This window comes from Solenopsis invicta, chromosome 12 (genome assembly GCF_016802725.1).
Source record: "Solenopsis invicta isolate M01_SB chromosome 12, UNIL_Sinv_3.0, whole genome shotgun sequence".
Lineage (NCBI taxonomy): Eukaryota > Metazoa > Arthropoda > Insecta > Hymenoptera > Formicidae > Solenopsis > Solenopsis invicta.
In genome coordinates this window covers 19,256,103-19,281,705 of record NC_052675.1, presented here as the reverse complement: position 1 = coordinate 19,281,705, position 25,603 = coordinate 19,256,103, and the positions used below count along the sequence as shown (strand labels likewise).

General features: G+C 29.0%; 4 protein-coding genes across 12 annotated transcripts in view; 3 read left to right on the top strand and 1 right to left on the bottom strand.

Annotated features, from left to right (window-relative positions):
* The window catches only part of LOC105202583 (non-structural maintenance of chromosomes element 3 homolog), a 314,468-nt gene that overhangs the window by 55,138 nt on the left and 233,727 nt on the right, over positions 1 to 25,603 (bottom strand). The gene's annotated exons all lie outside the window — the stretch shown is intronic.
* Positions 621 to 19,961, top strand: LOC105204911 (odorant receptor 49a). 4 transcript variants are annotated; one of them, XR_005575942.1, is made up of 10 exons: positions 624 to 837; positions 1,020 to 1,139; positions 1,347 to 1,464; positions 2,597 to 2,855; positions 4,044 to 4,160; positions 4,219 to 4,309; positions 4,716 to 4,852; positions 4,949 to 5,081; positions 5,161 to 5,334; positions 5,591 to 5,805. XR_005575942.1 is itself a non-coding variant. In XM_039455608.1 (9 exons), the coding sequence occupies exons 1-9, from the start codon at positions 694 to 696 to the stop codon at positions 19,351 to 19,353; spliced, it is 1,170 nt and encodes a 389-aa protein (XP_039311542.1). In that variant the 5' UTR covers positions 621 to 693; the 3' UTR covers positions 19,354 to 19,961. The 4 variants fall into 4 exon arrangements, 3 of the variants coding, with proteins under 3 accessions (XP_039311542.1, XP_039311543.1, XP_039311540.1); XM_039455608.1 differs by lacking the exons at positions 4,716 to 4,852; positions 4,949 to 5,081; positions 5,161 to 5,334; positions 5,591 to 5,805 and adding exons at positions 18,855 to 18,991; positions 19,092 to 19,224; positions 19,303 to 19,961 and having other exon boundaries at positions 621 to 837; XM_039455606.1 differs by having other exon boundaries at positions 5,161 to 5,804.
* Positions 6,272 to 13,830, top strand: LOC120359130. The gene is made up of 8 exons (XM_039455628.1): positions 6,272 to 6,479; positions 6,659 to 7,134; positions 8,279 to 8,537; positions 11,063 to 11,179; positions 11,239 to 11,329; positions 13,092 to 13,228; positions 13,323 to 13,455; positions 13,532 to 13,830. Exons 2-8 carry the CDS (start codon positions 7,032 to 7,034, stop codon positions 13,580 to 13,582), a joined length of 891 nt encoding a protein of 296 aa, XP_039311562.1. The 5' UTR covers positions 6,272 to 6,479; positions 6,659 to 7,031; the 3' UTR covers positions 13,583 to 13,830.
* Positions 20,436 to 25,343, top strand: LOC105207201 (odorant receptor 49a-like). Of its 2 annotated transcripts, XM_039455639.1 has the most exons (7): positions 20,436 to 21,334; positions 22,464 to 22,722; positions 23,950 to 24,066; positions 24,126 to 24,216; positions 24,618 to 24,754; positions 24,855 to 24,987; positions 25,076 to 25,343. In XM_039455639.1, the coding sequence occupies exons 2-7, from the start codon at positions 22,511 to 22,513 to the stop codon at positions 25,124 to 25,126; spliced, it is 741 nt and encodes a 246-aa protein (XP_039311573.1). In that variant the 5' UTR covers positions 20,436 to 21,334; positions 22,464 to 22,510; the 3' UTR covers positions 25,127 to 25,343. The 2 variants fall into 2 exon arrangements, with proteins under 2 accessions (XP_039311573.1, XP_039311574.1); XM_039455640.1 differs by lacking the exons at positions 20,436 to 21,334; positions 22,464 to 22,722 and adding an exon at positions 22,781 to 23,198 and having other exon boundaries at positions 23,274 to 24,066.

Here is a 25,603-nt window from a genome sequence, read left to right as displayed (position 1 = left end):
GATAGGACTTACGATTTAGAAAAATAAAATTATTTTTGAATACATTAATATTTAATTGGCATTATTTCAGTCAACATTACAGCAACATGTCAGCTATTTCCAAATTCTTTTTTATAGTGTAATGTTATTATAACAATAAAATACTTAAAATACCTTTAATATTTATACACGTAAACATCATTTATAGCTGTCATCAATAATTTGAAATTTAGAATTTATATTGTATATTTATCTAATTCAATCGTTTTCCATTTATGAGTGTTATCAAGTAGAGCTGACATCGAAAGGATTATAAATGAATATTGTCGTTCTGGCAGAGAAGATGTAAAAGTACACTTGTTGAATGTCTGTATGAGACTGAAGGACCTAAAATAGCGAATGCGCTTGCGTGACTTTCGATCTCTATAAAAAAAAAAAATTTTTTTTTTAAATAAGTTAAATATACAACGAATTTTCTCCAGGTTTCAACTCAGGTTTCAACAATTTTATTATGGACGTAAGTTAAAGTAATGATTCTAAATTATAGGTAAGTATCTAAAGACATAATAATATGATGGTCCATTATATAAATTACGATAATTGTACTAGAATTTACACTATAAAAGAGTTTAATCGATCGATATAGAAAAGAAGGGTTGACGATACTCTCATCAGTTTCATTACAATCATTCTCATTCAGACCTTCGTAAAAATATGATTTCAAAAAAAAATCAGTATTTTAGCCTAAATAGAATTCTACTGCTCATAATCGGCTCATGGCCCTATGAACAATCTAATTTCGCTAAATTTCAACATATTGTCATCTGTGCTATAATGATATCAAGTATTGTATTTCAGGTAAGAAAATGTTAAAGTAATACAATATGTTATGAATGTAAGCTACCAAACGTCAAATTGTCACTATGTAGTTATCTTTGTTACAATATAATAAATATAAATAATATTTATATTAAGTATATTGTAACTGTTGCTGTTAGATAAATTTGTGAGTAAAATTAAATAATACTGTCTGTTAGCAGCTGACTACATTTCTAGCGTCAAATTGTACTTTGGAAGTCACCGTGACGGTTTTAGCTGACACATTATTTTTCAGTAGATTTATAATACAATATATAGTGTTTCATTTTAATATTGAAGGTGTAAGTTGATCGCTTACAAAGCATTCTATGGGATAATAATCTTCGAGTAACAATTTTTTAAGTATTTACATGTATGCGTGTACATAAGCGCACACACACACACACACACACACACACACACACACACACGCGCGCGCGCGCGTACATATACATATGTACATACACATACACTTTGATGTTTATATACAAAAGTTGTTGAAATGACAGGTGAAGGATTTACTGGTGCAACTTCAGCACATACACAATGAATTAAAAAATAGAAATGAAATCGCTATTATAAAAAAATATGACAGCATTGCAAATCGTTATGCAACTGTACTTACAGGTAAGCAACTTTTATTGATTTTAGATGTAATCACATTTCCATTAAATTATAAAAGTTATCAAAAAAAAAATAAATGAATATTTCAGTAGTAGGTATAATAATTTGGTGTGCGTTTGTACTGTTGTACCGCCGGGTGCAACAAAATAAAATATTCAAAATTCCGTCCGTTTTAAGGGTTGGACCCCACGAGGAAGACACTTAGAAGAGGACGCGTGGAGTGCCGAATAACACCCTCATTTTTTTATTAGCACTTTTATTCTCCAAACGTTATTATAAACAATTTCCTTTTTTAAAATAATCGAATCGCGGTGGACGGATCACGTGTCTTATCGCGCATTCGGCCGCTGAACGTGTTGCGGGGTGTTGAGTGACCAACTTACCGCGGGCGCGTCCGTGCCGCTCGTACTTTACATTAAGAACCTCCCGCTGCTCATAATTAGGCAGCCAAATTTATAGTTTCAGTATTTCCGCTATATTAGGGCATTAGACCCTTTGCGATGATCATATATGATCATATTTGCGTCAATCGTGCACTGTTTACGCTGCTCGCACGATTGCAAATTCCGCAATCTTGCATTTCCGATGCAATAAGAGCTCGTGGCGTGATCGTTGCTAAGCGGATTTGGAAGACGATTAAAGTATCTATATAATGGGTTACAAAAGTACATACAGATACGCACGCTCTACTTATATATTCGAGCGCTGTTAAAAGGATTACTGGACAACATGTATACATAAATTTTTTTTGTCAAAATAATTTTTTAAAATTTTATATAGTTGTTTGTTCGATTAAAAATATTTCTTGATACGGTATACATGAAACAATGTATAACATTATATACAAATAATTAAAATAATTATAAGTCATATTACATTGACACATATGTAAAAACACAACCATTAAACGAATTGATGCTAATATTTATTATATGATTTTATATACATTTTCAAGTTTACAAAACTGCGCGCCGAATAATTTTTCGGTCTTAAAATAGAGTTTCAAGTTAAACGAAAAATAATATCACAATATTAAATTGAAAGTCAATTTAATAAAAATAACTGATCTAATAAGTATCTACATTTGAAAATGCTTTCCCCCTAAAATGAAGTAATTATTTTATTTTCTCTTTAGCTATTGGAATTTGTGGAATATTTTCAAGTATAATAAGTCAATTTTTAATGAATGTGGTGAATGTTGATTCATCGACAAACTCATCTCGACACTTTTTTCTATTATCAATGGAATATTTCATCGATCAAGAAAAGCATTTTTATTTGATTTTGTTGCACATCAACATAATTGTAACCATTAGTATAACTGCAATGGTAGCAAATGGTACAATGTTAATTGCGTATATTCAACATATTTGTGGGCTATTTAGAATTGCTAGGTATGACAAAGATGTAAAAGTGACTACAAATTGTAACTATAGAAGTTTATTTCTTTAAATCAAATTTTAAACAATATGTTGAAAAACGTTTGTGTAAAGATATTAACTCAAAAATTATATCATATAATAAATTTACATATATACATTTTTGAATTTTCATATTTACATGAATTTATGTATTTAGATATTTACATATATACATAGTTTGTTTGAAAAGGTCTTAAATTGATTTTTTCTTGGAAAGACAAATGACACTACATAAATACAATAATTATAGTATAAAACTGTCTTTAACATATACAAATTTTGTTAGTATCAACCGAGTTAACAGTGGGCGACCAAGAACTTAGTTTGTTTTGCGTGTGGTTCCAGTTTCGCAATGGAAAACAAACGAGTGTATTAAGAATGAATTTTTAAAAACGAGTGCAACGACTAATAATAAAACGTGGTGTTTCATATACGACTCGCAAACAAAAGGTAACGGTAAGTCTAAAATCAAGAGTGGTGACAATGTTCATAGCATTTCCGATTCCTAAAGTCAAATTGTTTTACTTATTATTAAAAAATCTTTTAAAAAAGGTGCCAATTTAACAGTTTCATTTCACCAGTAGGTGGATTAAAATATGTGACGACCATTACCTTCATTCTTCCAATTCACTTCCGATAATCTGATTTATTTATAGTCACGCAAACAATTGCCCTTTTGTTTGCGAATCATACGTGAAACACCATATTACGCTAGTTTTTAAAAGTTCTTTTTTAATAGTTTTTCCAACGCAAAAATAAAATCGCACACAAAGACTACATTCCGAAATTTATTGCGATTATCTATAAATTTATGTTACACATACTAAAGATTATCAATACTCTAATTGAATAATGGATCGCACGTAAATGCAATACATATATGCAAATTGAAAAGCATATCCTTATTTTGCATACAGGATGTGGCAAAGACAAAACGGTAACGCGGTGGCTAATTACGTCTTATTTTTAGATATATGACTTCTATTGCGGAAATGATCTAAAAGCAGATTGATGATTGATACTAATCAAACTTAACCGTATTGAAAGATTTTATACTATTTCAATCATCAGCAGATATATGCTGTTACTTGTTTTTCTAGAAAAAAATCAACCTGGTAATTTTTTAAACGTTTTGTATTATCACAATATAAATATTTACAGTTATCGTATAAAATATGCAATAAATATCAACATTCTACATAATGTCACGCCAAAAAATAAAATCTGGATGATCAAACATATAAGTTATGCCGTAGACATTCATCGGCAAGCTATGAAGTTCGTATTTAAAATGACAATATTTATGCAATATTTGTAATATTTTTTGTTTTTAAAGATTGATGAAACAGTTAATGACAATATTGAACAAAATGATATTTTGTTTAATAATAGTTGACGTAGCTTCCTTGAGCCTCAATTTGTATCATGTAAGTTACATATATATTGTATAATTATGTATGTTGTTCTGAAAAATTAACAATATTGCTAGTATATAACTTATTATTAGTAAACCGGACGAGGCATACAAAAACCTGGATTTATCGTATTTAACCTAATCCCGGTTATATCCAGTTTTACTCAATTTTGCACGTCTATTAAGCTGATACAGCCACTTCAGTACGATTCAATGAAACGTACACAAAAATTTAATGTTCCTTTGTTGTTAAATTGTTGCTGAATTCCTGATTTTGTTGCTCCGGCCGATGCTAAGAAAATAGTGGCTGCACTGACTTAAGATTAAAGCTAGCACAACCATTTAAAAAATTTAAAAAAATAAATACGTATATTCAGAATCATAATAATTCCTATGTTTATTTTTTTTATTTTTTTCAGATGGTATTGTTAAAAACTAGTTTTGAGACTCTTCTAATACCAAGCGTAATTTTGTTTGTGTGTATCTTATATATGTTTTTAGCTAATCATATGGGGCAGATTATAATTGATCACAATAATCATGTATTTACTACTGCGTAAGAAAAATAATTGCATAATAAATGACAAAATTAGCTCCAAGTGGTAAATTAATAAAAAAATCTTTATCTCAAGTTAGTAATTCATATTCGCAGGTACAACGTAGAATGGTATAAAACTCCTGTAGCAGTACAAAAAATGATACTGTTCGTATTACAAAGACGATCAAAGCCGTTTACTCTAAATGTCGGTGGACTATTTGATGGATCTATGGAGTGTTTCGCCACGGTAATATAATATATGTATATATAATATTTAAAATAACGTTACATATAAATAGATATAATAAAAGAATGTATAATTGCAGCTTGTAAAATCCTCAGTATCTTACTTTACTGTCATAAATTCAGTAGAGTGACAAAATAAATTTAAATTTATTACCATCAGTGGAGAAACAGTAAAGCGGTTTATGTTTATAGAGAAAAGTTTATTTTTGTAGAAGCCCGTAGTCATTTTGTGATATTAAGAAAAAATGTACAAGGTAAAAATTATTTAAATTATTTAAAATGTTAATACAAATCGGTTCATGTACTTTATATAATATAATAAATATAAACAATATAAAATATGTAATTATTTTACGGCATGCAAATAATATTTTTTTATGAGCAATTTGAACAATGCATTAAGCATTAGATTTGCATAATTTATTTTGTACACAATTTCTTAAAATAATTTAACTTAGTTTTTTCAATAATAAATACGTGATAATAAACAAAGAATAATAATATTTTCAGTGCACGACATAAAGATTTTAGTTAAATTTCAAACGATTGATTACAATATTATATTTGGTAGGACTTACGACTTAGAAAAGTGAAATTATTTTTAAATACATTAATATTTAATTGGCATTATTTTACTCAATATTACAGCAACATGGCAGCTACTACTAAATTTTTGTCATAGTGTAATAATATTATAACAATAAAATACTTCAAATATCTTTAATTTATACATGTAAAAATCATTTATAGCTGTAATCAATAATTTAAAATTTAAGATTTATATTGTATATTTATCTAATTCGATTGTTTTCCATTTATGAGTGTCATCAAGTAGAGCTGACATCGAAAGGATTATAAATGAATATTGTCGTTCTGGCAGAGAAGATGTAAAAGTACACTTGTTGAATGTCTGCATAAGACTGAAGGACTTAAAAAAGGGAATGCGCTTGCGTGACTTTCGATCTCCTATCTATAAAAAAATTTTTCTTTTCTTTGTACATAAGTTAGATATACAACGAATTTTTTCCAACTCAGGTTTCAATAATTTTATTATTTACATAAGTCGAAAAAATGCTTCTAAATTATAGGTAAGTATCTAAAGACACAATAATATAATGGTCCATTATATAAATTACGATAATTGTATTAGAATTTACACTATAAAAGAGTTTAATCGATCGATATAGAAAAGAAGGGTTGACGATACTCTCATCAGTTTCATTACAATCATTCTCATTCAGACCTTCGTAAAAATATGATTTCAAAAAAAAATCAGTATTTTAGCCTAAATAGAATTCTACTGCTCATAATCGGCTCATGGCCCTATGAACAATCTAATTTCGCTAAATTTCAGCATATTGTCATCTGTGCTATAATGATATCAAGTATTGTATTTCAGGTAAGAAAATGCTAAAGTTATACAGTATGTTGTTATAAGCTGTCAAACGTCAAATTATCACTATGTACTTATCTTTGTTACAATATAATAAATATAAATAGTATTTATATTAAGTATATTGTAACTGTTGTTGTTAGATAAATTTATGAGTAATATTAAATAAAACGGTCTGTTAGCAGCTGACTACATTTCTAGCGTCAAATTGTACTTTGGAAGTCACCGTAACGGTTTTAGCTGACACATCTTTTTTCAGTATTTTTATAATACAATATATAGTGTTTCATTTTAATATTGAAGGTGTAAGTTGATCGCTTACAAAGTATTTTATGGGATAATAATCTTCGAGTAACAATTTTTTAAGTATTTACATGTATGGGTGTTCATAAGTCTACGAGTGCATTTGCGTTTGCATGCATGCACACACTTCACACACACACACACACACACACACACACACACACACACACACACGTACACATACATATGTACATACACGTACATTTTGATGTTTATATACAAAAGTTGTTGGAATGACAGGTGAAGAATTTACTAATGCAACTTCAGCACGTACACAATGAATTAAAAAATAGGAATGAAATCGCTATTATAAAAAGATATGACAGCATTGCAAATCGTTATGCAACTGTACTTACAGGTAAGCAACTTTTATTGATTTTAGATGTAATCACATTTCCATTAAATGATATAAGTTATCAAAAAAAAAAATAAATCAATATTTCAGTAGTAGGTATAATAATTTGGTGTGCGTTTGTACTGTTGTACCGCCGGGTGCAACAAAATAAAATATTCAAAATTCCGTCCGTTTTAAGGGTTGGACCCCACGAGGAAGACACTTAGAAGAGGACGCGTGGAGTGCCGAATAACACCCTCATTTTTTTATTAGCACTTTTATTCCCCAAACGTTATTATAAACAATTTCCTTTTTTAAAATAATCGAATCGCGGTGGACGGATCACGTGTCTTATCGCGCATTCGGCCGCTGAACGTGTTGCAGGGTGTCGGGTGACCGACTTATCGCGGAGCGCGTCTGTGCCGCTCGTACTTTACATTAAGAACTTCCCGCTGCTTATAATTAGGCAGCCTAATTTATAGCTTCAGTATTTCCGCTATATTAGGGCATTAGACCCTTTGCGATGATCATATATGATCATATTTGCGTCAATCGTGCACTGTTTACGCTGCTTGCACGATTGCAAATTCCGCAATCTTGCATTTCCGATGCAATAAGAGCTTGTGGCGTGATCGTTGCTAAGCAGATTTGAAAGACGATTAAAGTATCTAATGGGACTACAACAGTACATACAGACACGTACGCTCTACTTATATTCGAGCGCTATTATGAGGATTACAAGACAACATCTATACATAAATTTTTTCGTAAAAATAATTTTTTTAAATTTTATAGATTTGTTTGTCCGATTAAAAAATATTTTCTGATGCGGTATACATAAAACAATTTATAACATTATATACAAATAATTAAAATAATTATAAGTCATATTAAATAAAAAATATCGATACATATGTGAAAATACAACTATTAAATTGATGCTAATATTTATAGTATGATTTTATATACATTTTCAAGTTTACAAAACTGCTCGCTAAATAATTTTTTGGTCTTAAAATACAGTTTCAAGTAAAACAAAAAATAATATCACAATATTAAAATAAAAGTCAATTTAATAAAAATAACTGATGCTAATAAGTATCTACATTCAAGAATGCTTTTCCCCCTAAAATTAAGTAATTATTTTATTTTCACATTTTCTCTTTAGCTATTGGAATTTGTGGAATATTTTCAAGTATAATAAGTCAATTTTTAATGAATGTGGTGAATGTTGATTTATCGACAAACTCATCTCGACACTTTTTTCTATTATCAATGGAGTATTTCATCGATCAAGAAAAGCATTTTTATTTGATTTTGTTGCACATCAACATAATTGTAACCATTAGTACGACTGCAATGGTAGCAAATGGTGCAATGTTAATTGCGTATATTCAACATATTTGTGGACTATTTAGAATTACTAGGTACGATACACATATAGAAATGTCTACAAATTGTAATTATAGAAGTTTATATCTTTAAATAATATTTTGAACAACATATTAAAAAATGTTTGTTTAAAGATATTAACTCAAAAATTATATCATATAATAAATTTACATATATACATTTTTGAATTTTTATATTTACATGAATTAATATATTTACATATTTATAAAATGTATACATAATTTGTCTGAAAAGTTCTTAAACTGATTTTTTCTTGGAAAGACAAATGACTCTACATAAATAAAATAATTGTAGCATAAAACTGTCTTTAACATATGCAAATTTTGTCAGTATCTACCGAGTTAACAGTTGGCGATCAAGAACTTATTTTGTCTTGCGTGTGATTCCAGTTTTGCAATAAAAAACAAGCGAGTGTATTAAGAATAAATTTTTAAAAACGAGCCCAGCGACTGGTAATAAAACATGTTGTTTTATGTACGACTCGCAAACAAAAGATAAAGGTAAGTTCAAGATCAAGAGTGTTGACAATGTTCATCGCATTTCTGTTTCCCAAAATCAAACCGTTTCAGATATTGTTAAAAAATCTTTTAAAAAAAATGTCGATTTCACAGTTTCACCTCATCAGAATTAAAATGTGTGACGAGCATTATCTGCATCTTTGCGATTCACTTTCGATGTCCTTGATTTATTTATAGTCACGCAAACAATTGCCTTTTTGTTTGCAAATTATACGTGAAATACCATATTACGCTAGTTTTTCAAAGTTCTTTTTTAATATGTACATGTTTTTCCATCGCAAAAGTGGAATCGCACACAAAGACTGCATTCCGAAATTTATTGCGGGAATATCTAATTCATGTTACATATACTATAGATTTTAATACTCTGAGTAAATAACGGAACGCATCTAAATATGCGCAAAATGAAAAGCATGTCCTTATCCTGCGTACAAGATGTGGCAAAGAGGCAAAACGGCAACGTGGTGGCTAATTACCGTCCGTCAATTTCAACTGTCAGCAGATATATATTGTTACTTGTCTTTTCAGAAAGAAATCGACCTAAGAATTTTTTAGACGTTTTGTGTCAATACGATATAAAGATTTACAGTTATTGTAAAAATATGCAATAAATATCAACATTTTACAGAATGTCACGCCATAAAATGAAATCTAAATGACCAAGAACATAAGTTATGCCGTAGACACTTATCGGCAAGTTATAAAGTTCGTATTTAAAATAATAATAATTATGATATATATTTATTTGCAATATTTACAATATTTTTTACTTTTAAAAATTGATAACACATTTAATGTCAATATTGAACAAAATAATGTTATGTTTAAGAATATGTAACGTGCTTTCCTTAAATCTCATTTTGTTTCATGTAAGTTACGTAATATAGATAATTATATGTTGTTATGAAAAATTATTGCTTATTATTGGTAGGCATGATAAGCCCAGCAAAAATCCGGGTTTTTCATATTTAACCCAACCTAGTCAATTGTAATGAGTTTCATATCATTATGTTCTTGTTAAATACATTTTTAATTGTTAGCTTTTCACTTAAAATTATCAATCATAAACTTTTTTTTGGAAAGACAAATGGCATCATTGACTGATGGACGAAATAGTTACGGTATAAAGCCGTTTTCAATATAATGCATGTTTCGTCAGTACCAAATTACAGTTGGCAAGTAAGAAATTGTTTTGTGTTTTGGCCTCGCAATAGAAAACCAGCGAGTGTATTAAGAAAAAAATTTTTAAAAACCATTATAACAAATGATAATGAAAAATGTAGTTTTATATATTATTCGCAAATAAAAAGGGAAAGATAATCCACGCACACAAAGCAATCAAAACGTGCGATAATAGAAATCAAGAGTGAAGGCAATGTTGACGATATTTTCGTCATTTTCTATTTCTGAAGTCAAATCGTATTAGGTGATGTTAATAAATCTCTTAAATATAATGCCGACTTTATAGTTTTGACTAAAATATGAATCAAGCCTTGAGAATTTAAAAATGCGATTATCTTCATTTTTCATTTTTGTTGATTCACTTTCGATGATCTTGATTTGCTCAAATTTAAATAAAATTTTATGTACGATCCACAAAACGTCAAAAAACATTTATATGACAGTTGTTTTTAAAAGTTTATTCTTATTACATGTTTTTTCATCGCAAAACTGCAATGGTATACAAATATGTGCGAAAGAAAACACATCCTTATGGTTACTCCACACTGAATATATTGTAGTAAAGGAGCAAAACAACAACGCGGTGGCCGTTTTGATTTTAGATATATGACTTTCATTGCGGAAATGATCTAAAAGCAAGTCGATAACCGCTTTGCTGCATCCTGTATGCAGAAGCCATCACTTATAAATTACTAAACAGGTACTGATAAAAAAATTGAACACAAGAATTTATACTACTTTAATTATCAGCAGATATATGCTGTTATTTGTGTTACCAGAAAAAATCAAATTGGGAATTTTTCAGACACACTGTGTCATTACGACATAAATATTTACAGTTATCGTATCAAATATGCAATAAATATCAACATTCTACACAATGTCACGCTAAAAAATAAGATCTGGATGATCAAGAACACAAGTTGTGCCGTAGACATTCATCGGCAAGCTATGAAGTTCGTATTTAGAATGACAATATTTATGCAATATTTGTAATATTTTTTTGTTTTTAAAGATTGATAAACCAGTTAATGATAATATTGAACAAAATGATGTTGTGTTTAATAGTATTTAGCGTAGCTTCTTTGAGCCTCAATTTGTATCACGTAAGTTACATGTATTGTATAATTATATATGTTGTTCTGAAAAATAAAAATATTGCTAATATATAACTTATTATTAGTAAACATGACAGGGTTGACAAAAACCTGGATTCTTCATATTTAACCTAACCTACCCGGTTGTAAGCAGTTTTACTCAATTTTGTACATCTATTAAGCTGACACAGCCACTTTAGCACAATTCAATAAAACGTACAGAAATTTAGTATTCTTTTGTTACTAATTTGTTGCTCAATTCTCAACTTTGTTGCTCTACTCCCAACTCCTGAAAAACCACCTTAAGTGGTCTTATCTTAGTCGTACAATACAATAAAATTGATAATTAATGAGATATTTTGACTGATTACGTCTTTGCGATTTTGTTGCTTGTTTGGAGGGTCAAGGGTAGAGCAACAAAATTGAATTTGTTGAAAAACGCGCTCAACAAAATTGGGAAATCATAATCAGTCGAGATAGCTCATTAAATATCATTTTTATTGTACTGTGGGTACCACTGTTTGAGGTAATTTTTAGGAGTTGGGGGTGGAGCAACAAAGTTGGGAATTAAATAACAAATTAGCAACAAATTAGTAGAAAAAGAATCTGTATTGCTTTTTTATTTTTTGAAAATTTTTTGAAATGGCTGTGCTAGCTTTAATCTTAAGTCAGCACAGCCACTATTTTCTCCGAATCAGCAAGAGCAACAAAATATGGAATTCAGCAACAAATTTGCAACAAAAAATCACTAAAATTTTATATGTTTTATTATACTGAAGTGGCTGTGTCAACGTAATAAACGTTAATTTTTCTCAGATTAAATCCATTTTTAGTTATTAATTTTTCACTTCAGATTATCGATCATGAAACCTTTTTCCTGCGACAAAAGCGTAAAAAGTAAAAAATTTCTTCATTAATTTCAATAGTAAGGAAGTATATAATAAAATAGTTTACGTTTATGTTTAATCTATGTGCCACGGTGATATATTATTTTGTTATTTAATTAAATTTAAAAAAATATTATTTTTGTTTTATGTATATTCGTATACAGTAACATTATAAAATCGTCACATTTTAAATATTTTAAATACTGTGTTTAAAAAAATATTAAATATAAATAAATAAACAAACAATTGTTTTTTGTAACTTACAATTATATTATTCTAGTTTACGTTTTCTTAGGCTTTAATAATAGTTAATAGTAAATTAAAACCCATTTGTGGATTTTAATATAAATTTTTTATTTTGGTTAAAGTTCTTTCACAACCGGGTGGGTTTATCTGGGCTGGGAAAATTTTACCAGCTCTGAGGCATGAACGAAGAAAACATAAAGATACGTCAGAATTATACATCTTTAAAAAAACCACTATAAGTGACATATAAATGTAATATTTTGGATACTTTTAAATTACGTATGAAAAGAACAATAAAGCAAGAATACGCAGAAATATAAGATCTATTTATATATAGATCTCGTATATAACATGCAGATTTGTCGAATTTTCATAGACATGCATAGACAAACATAATAAATAATATAGCTCATGAACTTAATTTTGGAACAATTTTTACATACGTTAGAATAGGATATATTGTCATTGGAATGTGTTTAATCAGTACTCCATAGCAATATCTTTTATTTTTGTAAATCACTTGTAACTTTTCAAAGATAATTTATTATTTTGTAGTATAAGTAGCGTTAGAAGAACGTATAAATATATTTTGAAATATAATTATTTTCACGAAATTTATGTTTTTTTTACGCTTTCAGATAGTATTATTAAAAACTAGTATTGAGACTCTTCTAACGCCATGCGTACATACGTCTGTGTGTATCCTATATATGTTTTTAGCTAATCATATGGGGCAGATTATAATTGATCACAATAATCATGTATTTACTACTGCGTAAGAAAAATGATTTTATAATAGATGAAAAAATTAGCTCCAAGTAAAAAATTAATAAAACAGTTCTTATCTCAAGTTAGCAATTCAATCGCAGGTACAACGTAGAATGGTATAAAACTCCTGTGCAAGTACAAAAAATGATATTGTTTATATTACAAAGACGATCAAAGCCGTTTACTCTAAATGTCGGAGGACTATTTGATGCATCTATGGAGGGTTTCGCCACGGTAATATAATATACATATAATATTTAAAAATAACGTTACATATAGATAGTTATAATAAAAGAGTGTATATTTGCAGCTAGTAAAAACTTCGGTATCTTACTTTACTGTCATACATTCAGTACAGTGACAAAATGAATTTGAATTTATTGCCATCAGTAAAGGAACAGTTAAGACGGTTCATACTTATACAAAAAAGTTTACTTTTGTGAAAGTTGCGCGTAATCAGATATTTTGTGGTTAAAAAAGAATGTACAAGATTAAATTATTTAAATTACTTTAAAATGTTAATACAAATTTCGATAACATATCAAAATCGGTTGATGTACTTTATATAGTTCAACTATAAACAATATAAAATATGTAATTATTTTACAATGCCTGCATGTAATATTCATTTACGAACAATTTGAATAATGCATTAAACATCAAACTTGCATAATTTATTTTGCACACAATTTTTACAAATAATTTAATTTAGTTTTTTCAATAATGAATACGTGATAGGAAATAAAAAAGAATAATAATATTGTCAGTGCACCGAAAAAAAAGATTTTAGTTAAGTAAATTCCATACGATTGATTACATTAATATGTTTGATAGGATTTACGATTTAGAAAAACAAAATTATTTTTGAATACATTAATATTTAATTGGCGTTATTTCACTCAACATTACAGCAACATGGCAGCTATTTCCAAATTCTTTTTCATAGTAATGATATTATAAGTGTAATGATATTATAACAATAAAATACTTAAAATACCTTTAATATTTATACACGTAAACATCATTTATAGCTGTCATCAATAATTAAAAATTTAGAATTTATATTGTATATTTATCTAATTCGATCGTTTTCCATTTATGAGTGTTATCAATTAGAGCTGACATCGAAAGGATTATAAATGAATATTGTCGTTCTGGCAGAGAAGATGTAAAAGTACACTTGTCGAATGTCTGTATGAGACTGAAGGACTTAAAATAGCGAATGCGCTTGCGTGACTTTCGATCTCCTATCTATAATAAAATTTTTTTTCTTTTTAATAAATAAGTTAGATGTATAACAAATTTTCTCCAACTCAGGTTTCAATAATTTTATATTGACGTAAGTCGAAGAAATGATTCTAAATTATAGGTAAGTCTAAAGACACAATGATATGACGATCTATTATGTAAATTACGATAATTGTACCAGAATTTACACTATAAAAGAATTTAATCGATCGATATAGAAAAGAGGGGTTGACGATACTCTTATCAGTTTCATTACAATCATTCTCGTTCAGAACTTCGTAAAGATATGATTTTGAAAAAAAATCAGTATTTTAGCCTAAATAGAATTCTACTGCTCATAATCGGCTCATGGCCCTATCAACAATCTAATTTCGCAAAATTTCAGCATGTTGTCATCTGTGCTATAATGACATCAAGTATTGTATTTCAGGTAAGAAAATGCTAAAGTAATACAATATGTTGTGAATGTAAGCTATCAAACGTCAAATTGTCACTATGTAGTTATCTTTGTTACAATATAATAAATATAAATAATATTTATATTAAGTATATTGTAACTGTTGTAGTTAGATAAATTTGTGAGTAAAATTAAATAAAACTGTCTGTTAGCAGCTGACTACATTTCTAGCGTCAAGTTGTACTTTGGAAGTCACCGTGACGGTTTTAGCTGACACATCTTTTTTCAGTATTTTTATAATACAGTATATAGTGTTTCATTTTAATATTGAAGGTGTAAGTTGATCGCTTACAAAGTATTCTATGGGATAATAATCTTTGAGTAACAATCTTTTAAGTATATACATGTATATGCGTGTACATAATTCTATGAGTGCATTTGCGTTTGCATGCACACACACACACACACACACACACACATACACACACACGCGCGCGCGCGCGCGCGCGCGCGTACATGTACATATGTACATACACATACACTTTGATGTTTATATACAAAAGTTGTTGAAATGACAGGTGAAGGATTTACTGGTGCAACTTCAGCACATACACAATGAATTAAAAAATAGGAATGAAATCGCTATTATAAAAAAATATGACAGCATTGCAAATCGTTATGCAACTGTACTTACAGGTAAGCAACTTTTATTGATTTTAGATGTAATCACATTTCCATTAAATTATATAAGTTATCAAAAAAAAAAAAAAAAAATCAATATTTCAGTAGTAGGTATAATAATTTGGTGTGCGTTTGAACTGTTGTACCGCCGGGTACCGCAACAAAATAAAATATTCAAAATTCCGTCCGTTTTAAGGGTTGGACCCCACGAGGAAGACACTTAGAAGAGGACGCGTGGAGTGCCGAATAACACCCTCATTTTTTTATTAGCACTTTTATTCCCCAAACGTTATTATAAACAATATCCCTTTTTAAAATAATCGAATCGTGGTGGACGGATCACGTGTCTTATCGTGTATTCGGCCGCTGAACGTGTTGCGGGGTGTTGAGTGACCAACTTACCGCGGGCGCGTCCGTGCCGCTCATACTTTACATTAAGGATCTCTCGCTGCTCATAATTAGGCAGCCTAATATAGAGCTTCGGTATTTCACCTATTTCCGCTATGGTGAGGTCCTCGCGATAATCGTATATGGTCATATTCGTGTCAATAGTACGCTGCTTACGCTGCTCGCACAATTGCAAATTCCGCAATCTTGCATTTCTGGTGCAACGAGAGCTCGAGGCGTGATCGTTGCTAAGCGGATATGAAAGACGATAAAAGTGTCTAATGGGGCTACAAAAGTACATACAGACACGCACGCTCTACTTATATATTCGAGCGCTGTTACAAGGATTACTGGACAACATGTATACATACATTTTTTTCGTAAAAATAATTTTTTAAAATTTTATATAGTTGTTCGTCCGATTAAAAAATATTCTTTGACGCGGTATAAATAAAACAATTTATAACATTATATACAAATAATTAAAATAATTATAAGTCATATTAAATAAAAAACATCAACACATGTAAAAATACAACTATTAAACGAACTGATGCTAATATTTATTATATGATTTTATATACATTTTCAAACTTACAAGACTGCGGGCCAAATAATTTTTCGGTCTTAACATAGAGTTTCAAATTAAACGAAAAATAATATCACAATATTAAATTGAAAGTCTATTCAATAAAAATAACTGATGCGAATAAGTATCTACATTTGAGAATGCTTTCCCCCTAAAATGAAGTAATTATTTTATTTTCTCTTTAGCTATTGGAATTTGTGGATTATTTTCAAGTATGACATGTCAATTTTTAATGAATGTGGTGAATGTTGATTCATCGACAAACTCATCTCAATACTTTTTTCTATTATCAATGGAGTATTTCATCGATCAAGAAAAGCATTTTTATTTGATTTTGTTGCACATCAACATAATTGTAACCATTAGTATAACTGCAATGGTAGCAAATGGTACAATGTTAATTGCGTATATTCAACATATTTGTGGGCTATTTAGAATTGCTAGGTATGACAAAGATGTAAAAGTGACTACAAATTGTAACTATAGAAGTTTATTTTTTTAAATCAAATTTTAAACAACATGTTAAAAAATGATTGTGTAAAGATATTAACTCAAAAATTATATCATATAATAAATTTACATATATACATTTTTGAATTTTCATATTTACAAGAATTTATGTATTTAGATATTTACGTATATACATAATTTGTTTGAAAAGGTCTTAAATTAATTTTTTCTTGGAAAGACAAGTGACACTACATAAATACAATGATTATAGTATAAAACTGTGTTTAACATATGCAAATTTTGTCAGTATCTACCAAGTTAACAGTTGGCGACCAAGAATTTATTTTGTTTTGCGTGTGGTTCCAGTTTCGCAATGGAAAACAAACGAGTGTATTAAGAATGAATTTTTAAAAACGAGTACAACGACTAGTAAAACATGGTGTTTCATATACGACTCGCAAACAAAAGGTAACGGTAAGTCTAAAATCAAGAGTGGTGACAATGTTCATCGCATTTCCGATTCCTAAAGTCAAATTGTTTTAGTTATTGTTAAAAAATCTTCTAAAAAAGATGCCAACTTAACAGTTTCACCTCACCAGTAGGTGGATTAAAATATGTGACGAGCATTATCTTCATTCTTCCAATTCACTTCCGATAATCTGATTTATTTATAGTCACGCAAACAATTGCCCTTTTGTTTGCGAATCATACGTGAAACACCATATTACGCTAGTTTTTAAAAGTTCTTTTTTAATAGTTTTTCCAACGCAAAAATAAAATCGCACACAAAGACTACATTCCGAAATTTATTGCGATTATCTATAAATTTATGTTACACATACTAAAGATTATCAATACTCTAATTGAATAATGGATCGCACGTAAATGCAATACATATATGCAAATTGAAAAGCATATCCTTATTTTGCATACAGGATGTGGCAAAGATAAAACGGTAATGCGGTGGCTAATTACCGTCTTGTATTTAGATATATGACTTCCATCGCGGAAATGTTCTCAAAGCAGATCAATGATTGATACTCATCAAACATAAACGTATTAAAAAAATTTATACAATTTTAACAATAAAAATTTATACTATTTCCATCATCAGCATATATATGCGGTTACTTGTCTTTCTAGAAAAAAATCAACCTGGTAATTTTTCAAACGTTCTGTATCATCACAATATAAATATTTACAGTTATCGTATAAAATGTGCAATAAATATCAACATTCTACATAATGTCACGCCAAAAAATAAAATCTGGATGATCAAGCATATAAGTTATGCTGTAGACATTCATCGGCAAGCTATGAAGTTCGTATTTAAAATGACAATATTTATGCAATATTTGTAATTTTTTTTGTTTTTAAAGATTGATGAAACAGTTAATGACAATATTGAACAAAATGATGTTTTGTTTAATAATAGTTAGCGTAGCTTCCTTGAGCCTCAATTTGTTTCATGTAAGTTACATATTTATTGTATAATTATGTATGTTGCTCTGAAAAATTAACAATATTGCTAGTATATAACTTATTATAATATTAGTAAACAGGACGGGGCTTACAAAAACCTGGATTTTTCGTATTTAACCTAATCCCGGTTACATCCAGTTTTACTCAATTTTGCATGTCTATTAAGCTGATACAGCCACTTCAGTACAATTCAATGAAACGTACACAAAAATTTAATGTTCTTTTGTTGCTAAATTGTTGCTGAATTCCGGATTTTGTTGCTCCGGCCGATGCTAAGAAAATAGTGGCTGCACTGACTTAAGATTAAAGCTAGCACAACCATTTAAAAAACTTAAAAGAATAAATACGTATATTCAGAATCATAATAATTCCTATGTTTATTTTTTTTACTTTTTTCAGATGGTATTGTTAAAAACTAGTTTTGAGACTCTTCTAACACCAAGCGAACATACGTTTGTATCTGTCCTATATATGTTTTTAGCTAATCATATGGGGCAGATTATAATTGATCACAATAATCATGTATTTACTACTGCGTAAGAAAAATAATTGCATAATAGATGAAAAAATTAGCTCCAAGTGGTAAATTAATAAAAAAGTCATTATCTTAAGTTAGTAATTCGTATTCAATCGCAGGTACAACGTAGAATGGTATAAAACTCCCGTACGAGTACAAAAAATGATACTGTTCGTATTACAAAGACGATCAAAGCCGTTTACTCTAAATGTCGGTGGACTATTTCATGCATCTATGGAGGGTTTCGCCACGGTAATATAATATATGTATATAATATTAAAAAATGATGTTACATATTGATAGATATAATAAAAGAGTGTATAATTGCAGCTAGTAAAATCCTCAGTATCTTACTTTACTGTCATACATTCAGTACAGTAACAAACTGAATTTGAATTTATTGAATTACCATCAGTGACGGAACAGTTAAGCGGTTTATGTTTATAGAGAAAAATTTATTTTTGTAGAAGCCCGTAGTCAGATATTTTGTGATTAAAAAAAAATGTACAAGGTAAAAATTATTTAAATTAATTAAAATGTTAAAACAAATCGGTTCATGTACGTTATATAATATAATAAATATAAACAATATAAAATATGTAATTATTTTACACGGCGTGCAAATAATATTTTTTTATGAGCAATTTGAACAATACATTAAGCATTAGATTTGCATAATTTATTTTGTACACAATTTCTTAAAATAATTTAACTTAGTTTTTTCAATAATAAATACATGATAATAAACAAAAAAGACTAATAATACTTTCAATGCACGACATAAAGATTTTAGTTAAATTTCAAACGATTGATTACATTATTATATTTGGTAGGACTTACGACTTAGAAAAGTGAAATTATTTTTAAATACGTTAATATTTTATTGGCATTATTTTACTCAATATTACAGTAACATGGCAGCTACTACTAAATTTTTGTCATAGTGTAATAATATTATAACAATAAAATACTTCAAATACCTTTAATATTTATATATGTAAAAATCATTTATAGCTGTAATCAATAATTTAAAATTTAAGATTTATATTGTATATTTATCTAATTCGATTGTTTTCCATTTATGAGTGTCATCAAGTAGAGCTGACATCGAAAGGATTATAAATGAATATTGTCGTTCTGGCAGAGAAGATGTAAAAGTACACTTGTTGAATGTCTGCATAAGACTGAAGGACTTAAAAAAGGGAATGCGCTTGCGTGACTTTCGATCTCCTATCTATAAAAAAAATTTTTTTTTCTTAGTACATAAGTTAGATATACAACGAATTTTTTCCAACTCAGGTTTCAACAATTTTATTATTTACATAAGTCGAAAAAATGCTTCTAAATTATAGGTAAGTATCTAAAGATATAATAATATAATGGTCCATTATATAAATTACGATAATTGTATTAGAATTTACACTATAAAAGAGTTTAATCGATCGATATAGAAAAGAAGGGTTGACGATACTCTCATCAGTTTCATTACAATCATTCTCATTCAGACCTTCGTAAAAATATGATTTCAAAAGAAAATCAGTATTTTAGCCTAAACAAAATTCTACTGCTCATAATCGGCTCATGGCCCTATCAACAATCTAATTTCGCTAAATTTCAGCATATTGTCATCTGTGCAATAATGATATCAAGTATTGTATTTCAGGTAAGAAAATGCTAAAGTAATACAGTATGTTGTTATAAGCTATCAAACGTCAAATTATCACTATGTACTTATCTTTGTTACAATATAATAAATATAAATAGTATTTATATTAAGTATATTGTAACTGTTGTTGTTAGATAAATTTATGAGTAATATTGAATAAAACGGTCTGTTAGCAGCTAACTACATTTCTAGCGTCAAATTGTACTTTGGAAGTCACCGTAACGGTTTTAGCTGACACATCTTATTTCAGTATTTTTATAATACAATATATAGTGTTTCATTTTAATATTGAAGGTGTAAGTTGATCGCTTACAAAGTATTCTATGGGATAATAATCTTCAAGTAACAATTTTTTAAGTATATACATGTATATGCATGTACATAAGTCTACGAGTGCATTTGCGTTGCATGCACACACACACACACACACACGCGCGCGCGCGCACACACACACACACGCGCGCGCACGCGCGCACACACACGCGCGCGCACACACACACACACACACACACACACGTACACATACGTACATACACGTACACTTTGATGTTTATATACAAAAGTTATTGGAATGACAGGTGAAGGATTTACTGCTGCAACTTCAGCATGTACACAATGAATTAAAAAATAGGAATGAAATCGCTATTATAAAAAAATATGACAGCATTGCAAATCGTTATGCAACTGTACTTACAGGTAAGCAACTTTTATTGATTTTAGATGTAATCACATTTCCATTAAATTATATAAGTTATCAAAAAGAAATAAATCAATATTTCAATAGTAGGTATAATAATTTGGTGTGCGTTTGTACTGTTGTACCGCCGGGTGCAACAAAATAAAATATTCAAAATTCCGTCCATTTTAAGGGTTGGACCCCACGAGGAAGATACTTAGAAGAGGACGCGTGGAGTGCCGAATAACACCCTCATTTTTTTATTAGCACTTTTATTCCCCAAACGTTATTATAAACAATTTCCCTTTTTAAATTAATCGAATCGTGGTGGACGGATCACGTGTCTTATCGCGCATTCGGCCGTTGAACGTGTTGCAGGGTGTCGGGTGACCGACTTACCGCGCAGCGCGTCCGTGCCGCTCGTACTTTACATTAAGAACCTCCCGCTGCTCATAATTAGGCAGCCTAATTTATAGCTTCAGTATTTCCGCTATATTAGGGCATTAGACCCTTTGCGATGATCATATATGATCATATTTGCGTCAATCGTGCACTGTTTACGCTGCTCGCACGATTGCAAATCCCGCAATCTTGCATTTCCGATGCAATAAGAGCTCGTGGCGTGATCGTTGCTAAGTGGATTTGAAAGACGATTAAAGTATCTAATGGGGCTACAAAAGTACATACAGATACGCACGCTCTACTTATATATTCGAGCGCTGTTAAAAGGATTACTGGACAACATGTATACATAAATTTTTTTTGTAAAAATAATTTTTTAAAATTTTATATAGTTGTTTGTTCGATTAAAAATATTTCTTGATACGGTATACATAAAACAATGTATAACATTATATACAAATAATTAAAATAATTATAAATCATATTACATTGACATATATGTAAAAACACAACCATTAAACGAATTGATGCTAATATTTATTATATGATTTTATATACATTTTAAAGTTTACAAAACTGCGCGCCGAATAATTTTCGGTCTTAAAATAGAGTTTCAAGTTAAACGAAAAATAATATCACAATATTAAATTGTAAGTCAATTTAATAAAAATAACTGATGCTAATAAGTATCTACATTTGAAAATGCTTTCCCCCTAAAATGAAGTAATTATTTTATTTTCTCTTTAGCTATTGGAATTTGTGGAATATTTTCAAGTATAATAAGTCAATTTTTAATGAATGTGGTGAATGTTGATTCATCGACAAACTCATCTCGACATTTTTTTCTATTATCAATGGAATATTTCATCGATCAAGAAAAGCATTTTTATTTGATTTTGTTGCACATCAACATAATTGTAACCATTAGTACGACTGCAATGGTAGCAAATGGTACAATGTTAATTGCGTATATTCAACATATTTGTGGGTTATTTAGAATTGCTAGGTACGATACAGATGTAGAAATGACTACAAATTGTAACTACAGAAATTCATATCTTTAAATCAAATTTTAAACAACATGTTAAAAAATGTTTTTGTAAAGATATTAACTAAAAAATTATATCATATAATAAATTTACATATACATTTTTGAATTTTCATATTTACATGAATTTATATATTTGCATATTTATATATTCTAGACATAATTTATCTGAAAAGTTCTTAAACTGATTTTTTCTTGGAAAGACAAATGACACTACATAAATACAATAATTATTGTATAAAACTGTCTTTAAAATATGCAAATTTTGTTAGTATCTACCGAGTTAACAGTTGGCGATCAAGAACTTATTTTGTCTTGGGTGTGGTTCTAGTTTCGCAATGGAAAACAAACGGGTGTATTAAGAATAAATTTTTAAAAACGAGTGCAACGTCTAGTAATAAAACATGGTTTCATATACAACTAGCAAATAAAAGGTAACGGTAAATCCAAAATCAAGAGTGGTGAAAATGTTTATCGCATTTCCGTTTCTTAAAGTCAAATTGTTTCAGATATTGTTAAAAAATCTTTTAAACAAGATGCCGGCATCACAGTTTCACATCACCAGTAGGTGGATTAAAATATGTGACGAGCATTATCTTCATTCTTCCAATTCACTTCTGATAATCTGATTTATTTATAGTCACGCAAACAATTGCCCTTTTGTTTGCGAATCATACGTGAAACACTATATTACGCTAGTTTTTAAAAGTTTTTTTTAGTAAGTACATGTTTTTGCATCGCAAAAGTGAAATCGCACACAAAGACTGCGTTCCGAAATTTATTGCAAGAATATCTACAAATTTATGTAACATAAACTATAGATTATCAATACTCTAAGTGAATAATGGAACGCTCCTAAGTACATATATGCAAAATGAAAAGCATATCTTTATTCTGCATACAGAATGTGGCAGAGACAAAACGATAAAACGGTGGTTAATTACAGTCTTGTTTTTAGATATATGACTTGAAGCGCAGAAATAATGTAAAAGCATCAATGATTGATACTCAATGATTGATACTCATCAAACATAAACGTATTAAAAAAATTTATACTATTTCAACCATAAAAATTTGTACCCTTTTAATTATCAGCAGATATATGCGGTTACTTGTCTTTCTAGAAAAAAATCAACCTGGTAATTTTTCAAACGTTCTGTATCATCACAATATAAATATTTACAGTTATCGTATAAAATGTGCAATAAATATCAACATTCTACATAATGTCACGCCAAAAAATAAAATCTGGATGATCAAGCATATAAGTTATGCTGTAGACATTCATCGGCAAGCTATGAAGTTCGTATTTAAAATGACAATATTTATGCAATATTTGTAATTTTTTTTTGTTTTTAAAGATTGATGAAACAGTTAATGACAATATTGAACAAAATGATGTTTTGTCTAATAGTAGTTGGCGTAGCTTCCTTGAGCCTCAATTTGTATCATGTAAGTTACATATATATTGTATAATTATGTATGTTGTTCTGATAAATTAACAATATTTCTAGTATATAGCTTATTATTAGTAAACTTGACAGGGCTTACAAAACCTAGATTTTTCGTATTAAACCTAATCCCGGTTACATCCAGTTTTACTCAATTTTGCATGTCTATTAAGCTGATACAGCCACTTCAGTACAATTCAATGAAACGTACACAAAAATTTAATGTTTCTTTCTTGCTAAATTGTTGCTGAATTCCGGATTTTGTTGCTCCGGCCGATGCTAAGAAAATAGTGGCTGTACTGACTTAAGATTAAAGCTAAGCCATTAAAAAAACTTAAAAAAATACATACGTATATTCAGAAGCATAATAATTCCTATGTTTATTTTTTTTACTTTTTTTAGATGGTACTGTTAAAAACTAGTTTTGAGACTCTTCTAACACCAAGCGTACATACGTTTGTGTCTGTCCTATATATGTTTTTAGCTAATCATATGGGGCAGATTATAATTGATCACAATAATCATGTATTTACTACTGCGTAAGAAAAATAATTGCATAATAGATGAAAAAATTAGCTCCAAGTGGTAAATTAATAAAAAAGTCATTATCTCAAGTTAGTAATTCGTATTCAATCGCAGGTACAACGTAGAATGGTATAAAACTCCCGTACGAGTACAAAAAATGATACTGTTCGTATTACAAAGACGATCAAAGCCGTTTACTCTAAATGTCGGTGGACTATTTGTTGCATCTATGGAGGGTTTCGCCACGGTAATATAATATATATATATATATAGATATAATACTTAAAAATGATGTTACATATTGATAGATATAATAAAAGAGTGTATAATTGCAGCTAGTAAAATCCTCAGTATCTTACTTTACTGTCATACATTCAGTACAGTGACAAACTGAATTTGAATTTATTGAATTACCATCAGTGAAGGAACAGTTAAGCGGTTTATGTTTGTACAGAAAAGTTTATTTTTGTAGAAGCCCGTAGTCAGATATTTTGCGATTAAGAAAAAATGTACAAGGTTAAAATTATTTAAATTATTTAAAATGTTAATACAAACCGGTTCATGTACTTTATATAATATAATAAATATAAACAATATAAAATATGTAATTATTTTACAAAGCATGCAAATAATATTTTTTTATGAGCAATTTGAATAATACGTTAAGCATTAGGCTTGCATAATTTATTTCGTACACAATTTATATAAATAAATTAATATAGTTTTTTCAATAATAAATACATGATAAAAAACGAAAAAGAATATTATCAGTGCACGGCATAAAGATTTTAGTTAAATTTCAAACAATTGATTACATTATTATGTTTGGTAGGACTTACGATTTAAAAAAGTGAAATTATTTT

Excerpts from the sequence above, each read along its gene's own strand:
- LOC105204911 (XM_039455608.1), top strand. The coding sequence starts at position 694 with ATGATTTCAAAAAAAAATCAGTATTTTAGCCTAAATAGAATTCTACTG. Across the intron at positions 838-1,019 it reads TATCAAGTATTGTATTTCAG|CTGACTACATTTCTAGCGTC; the intron begins GTAAGAAAATGT and ends GTCTGTTAGCAG. Across the intron at positions 4,161-4,218 it reads ATTCATCGGCAAGCTATGAA|ATTGATGAAACAGTTAATGA; the intron begins GTTCGTATTTAA and ends TTGTTTTTAAAG.
- LOC105207201 (XM_039455639.1), top strand. The coding sequence starts at position 22,511 with ATGAATGTGGTGAATGTTGATTCATCGACAAACTCATCTCGACATTTT. Across the intron at positions 24,067-24,125 it reads ATTCATCGGCAAGCTATGAA|ATTGATGAAACAGTTAATGA; the intron begins GTTCGTATTTAA and ends TTGTTTTTAAAG. Across the intron at positions 24,988-25,075 it reads CTATGGAGGGTTTCGCCACG|CTAGTAAAATCCTCAGTATC; the intron begins GTAATATAATAT and ends GTATAATTGCAG.
- LOC120359130 (XM_039455628.1), top strand. The coding sequence starts at position 7,032 with ATGCAACTTCAGCACGTACACAATGAATTAAAAAATAGGAATGAAATC. Across the intron at positions 13,229-13,322 it reads AATCATGTATTTACTACTGC|GTACAACGTAGAATGGTATA; the intron begins GTAAGAAAAATG and ends ATTCAATCGCAG. Across the intron at positions 13,456-13,531 it reads CTATGGAGGGTTTCGCCACG|CTAGTAAAAACTTCGGTATC; the intron begins GTAATATAATAT and ends GTATATTTGCAG.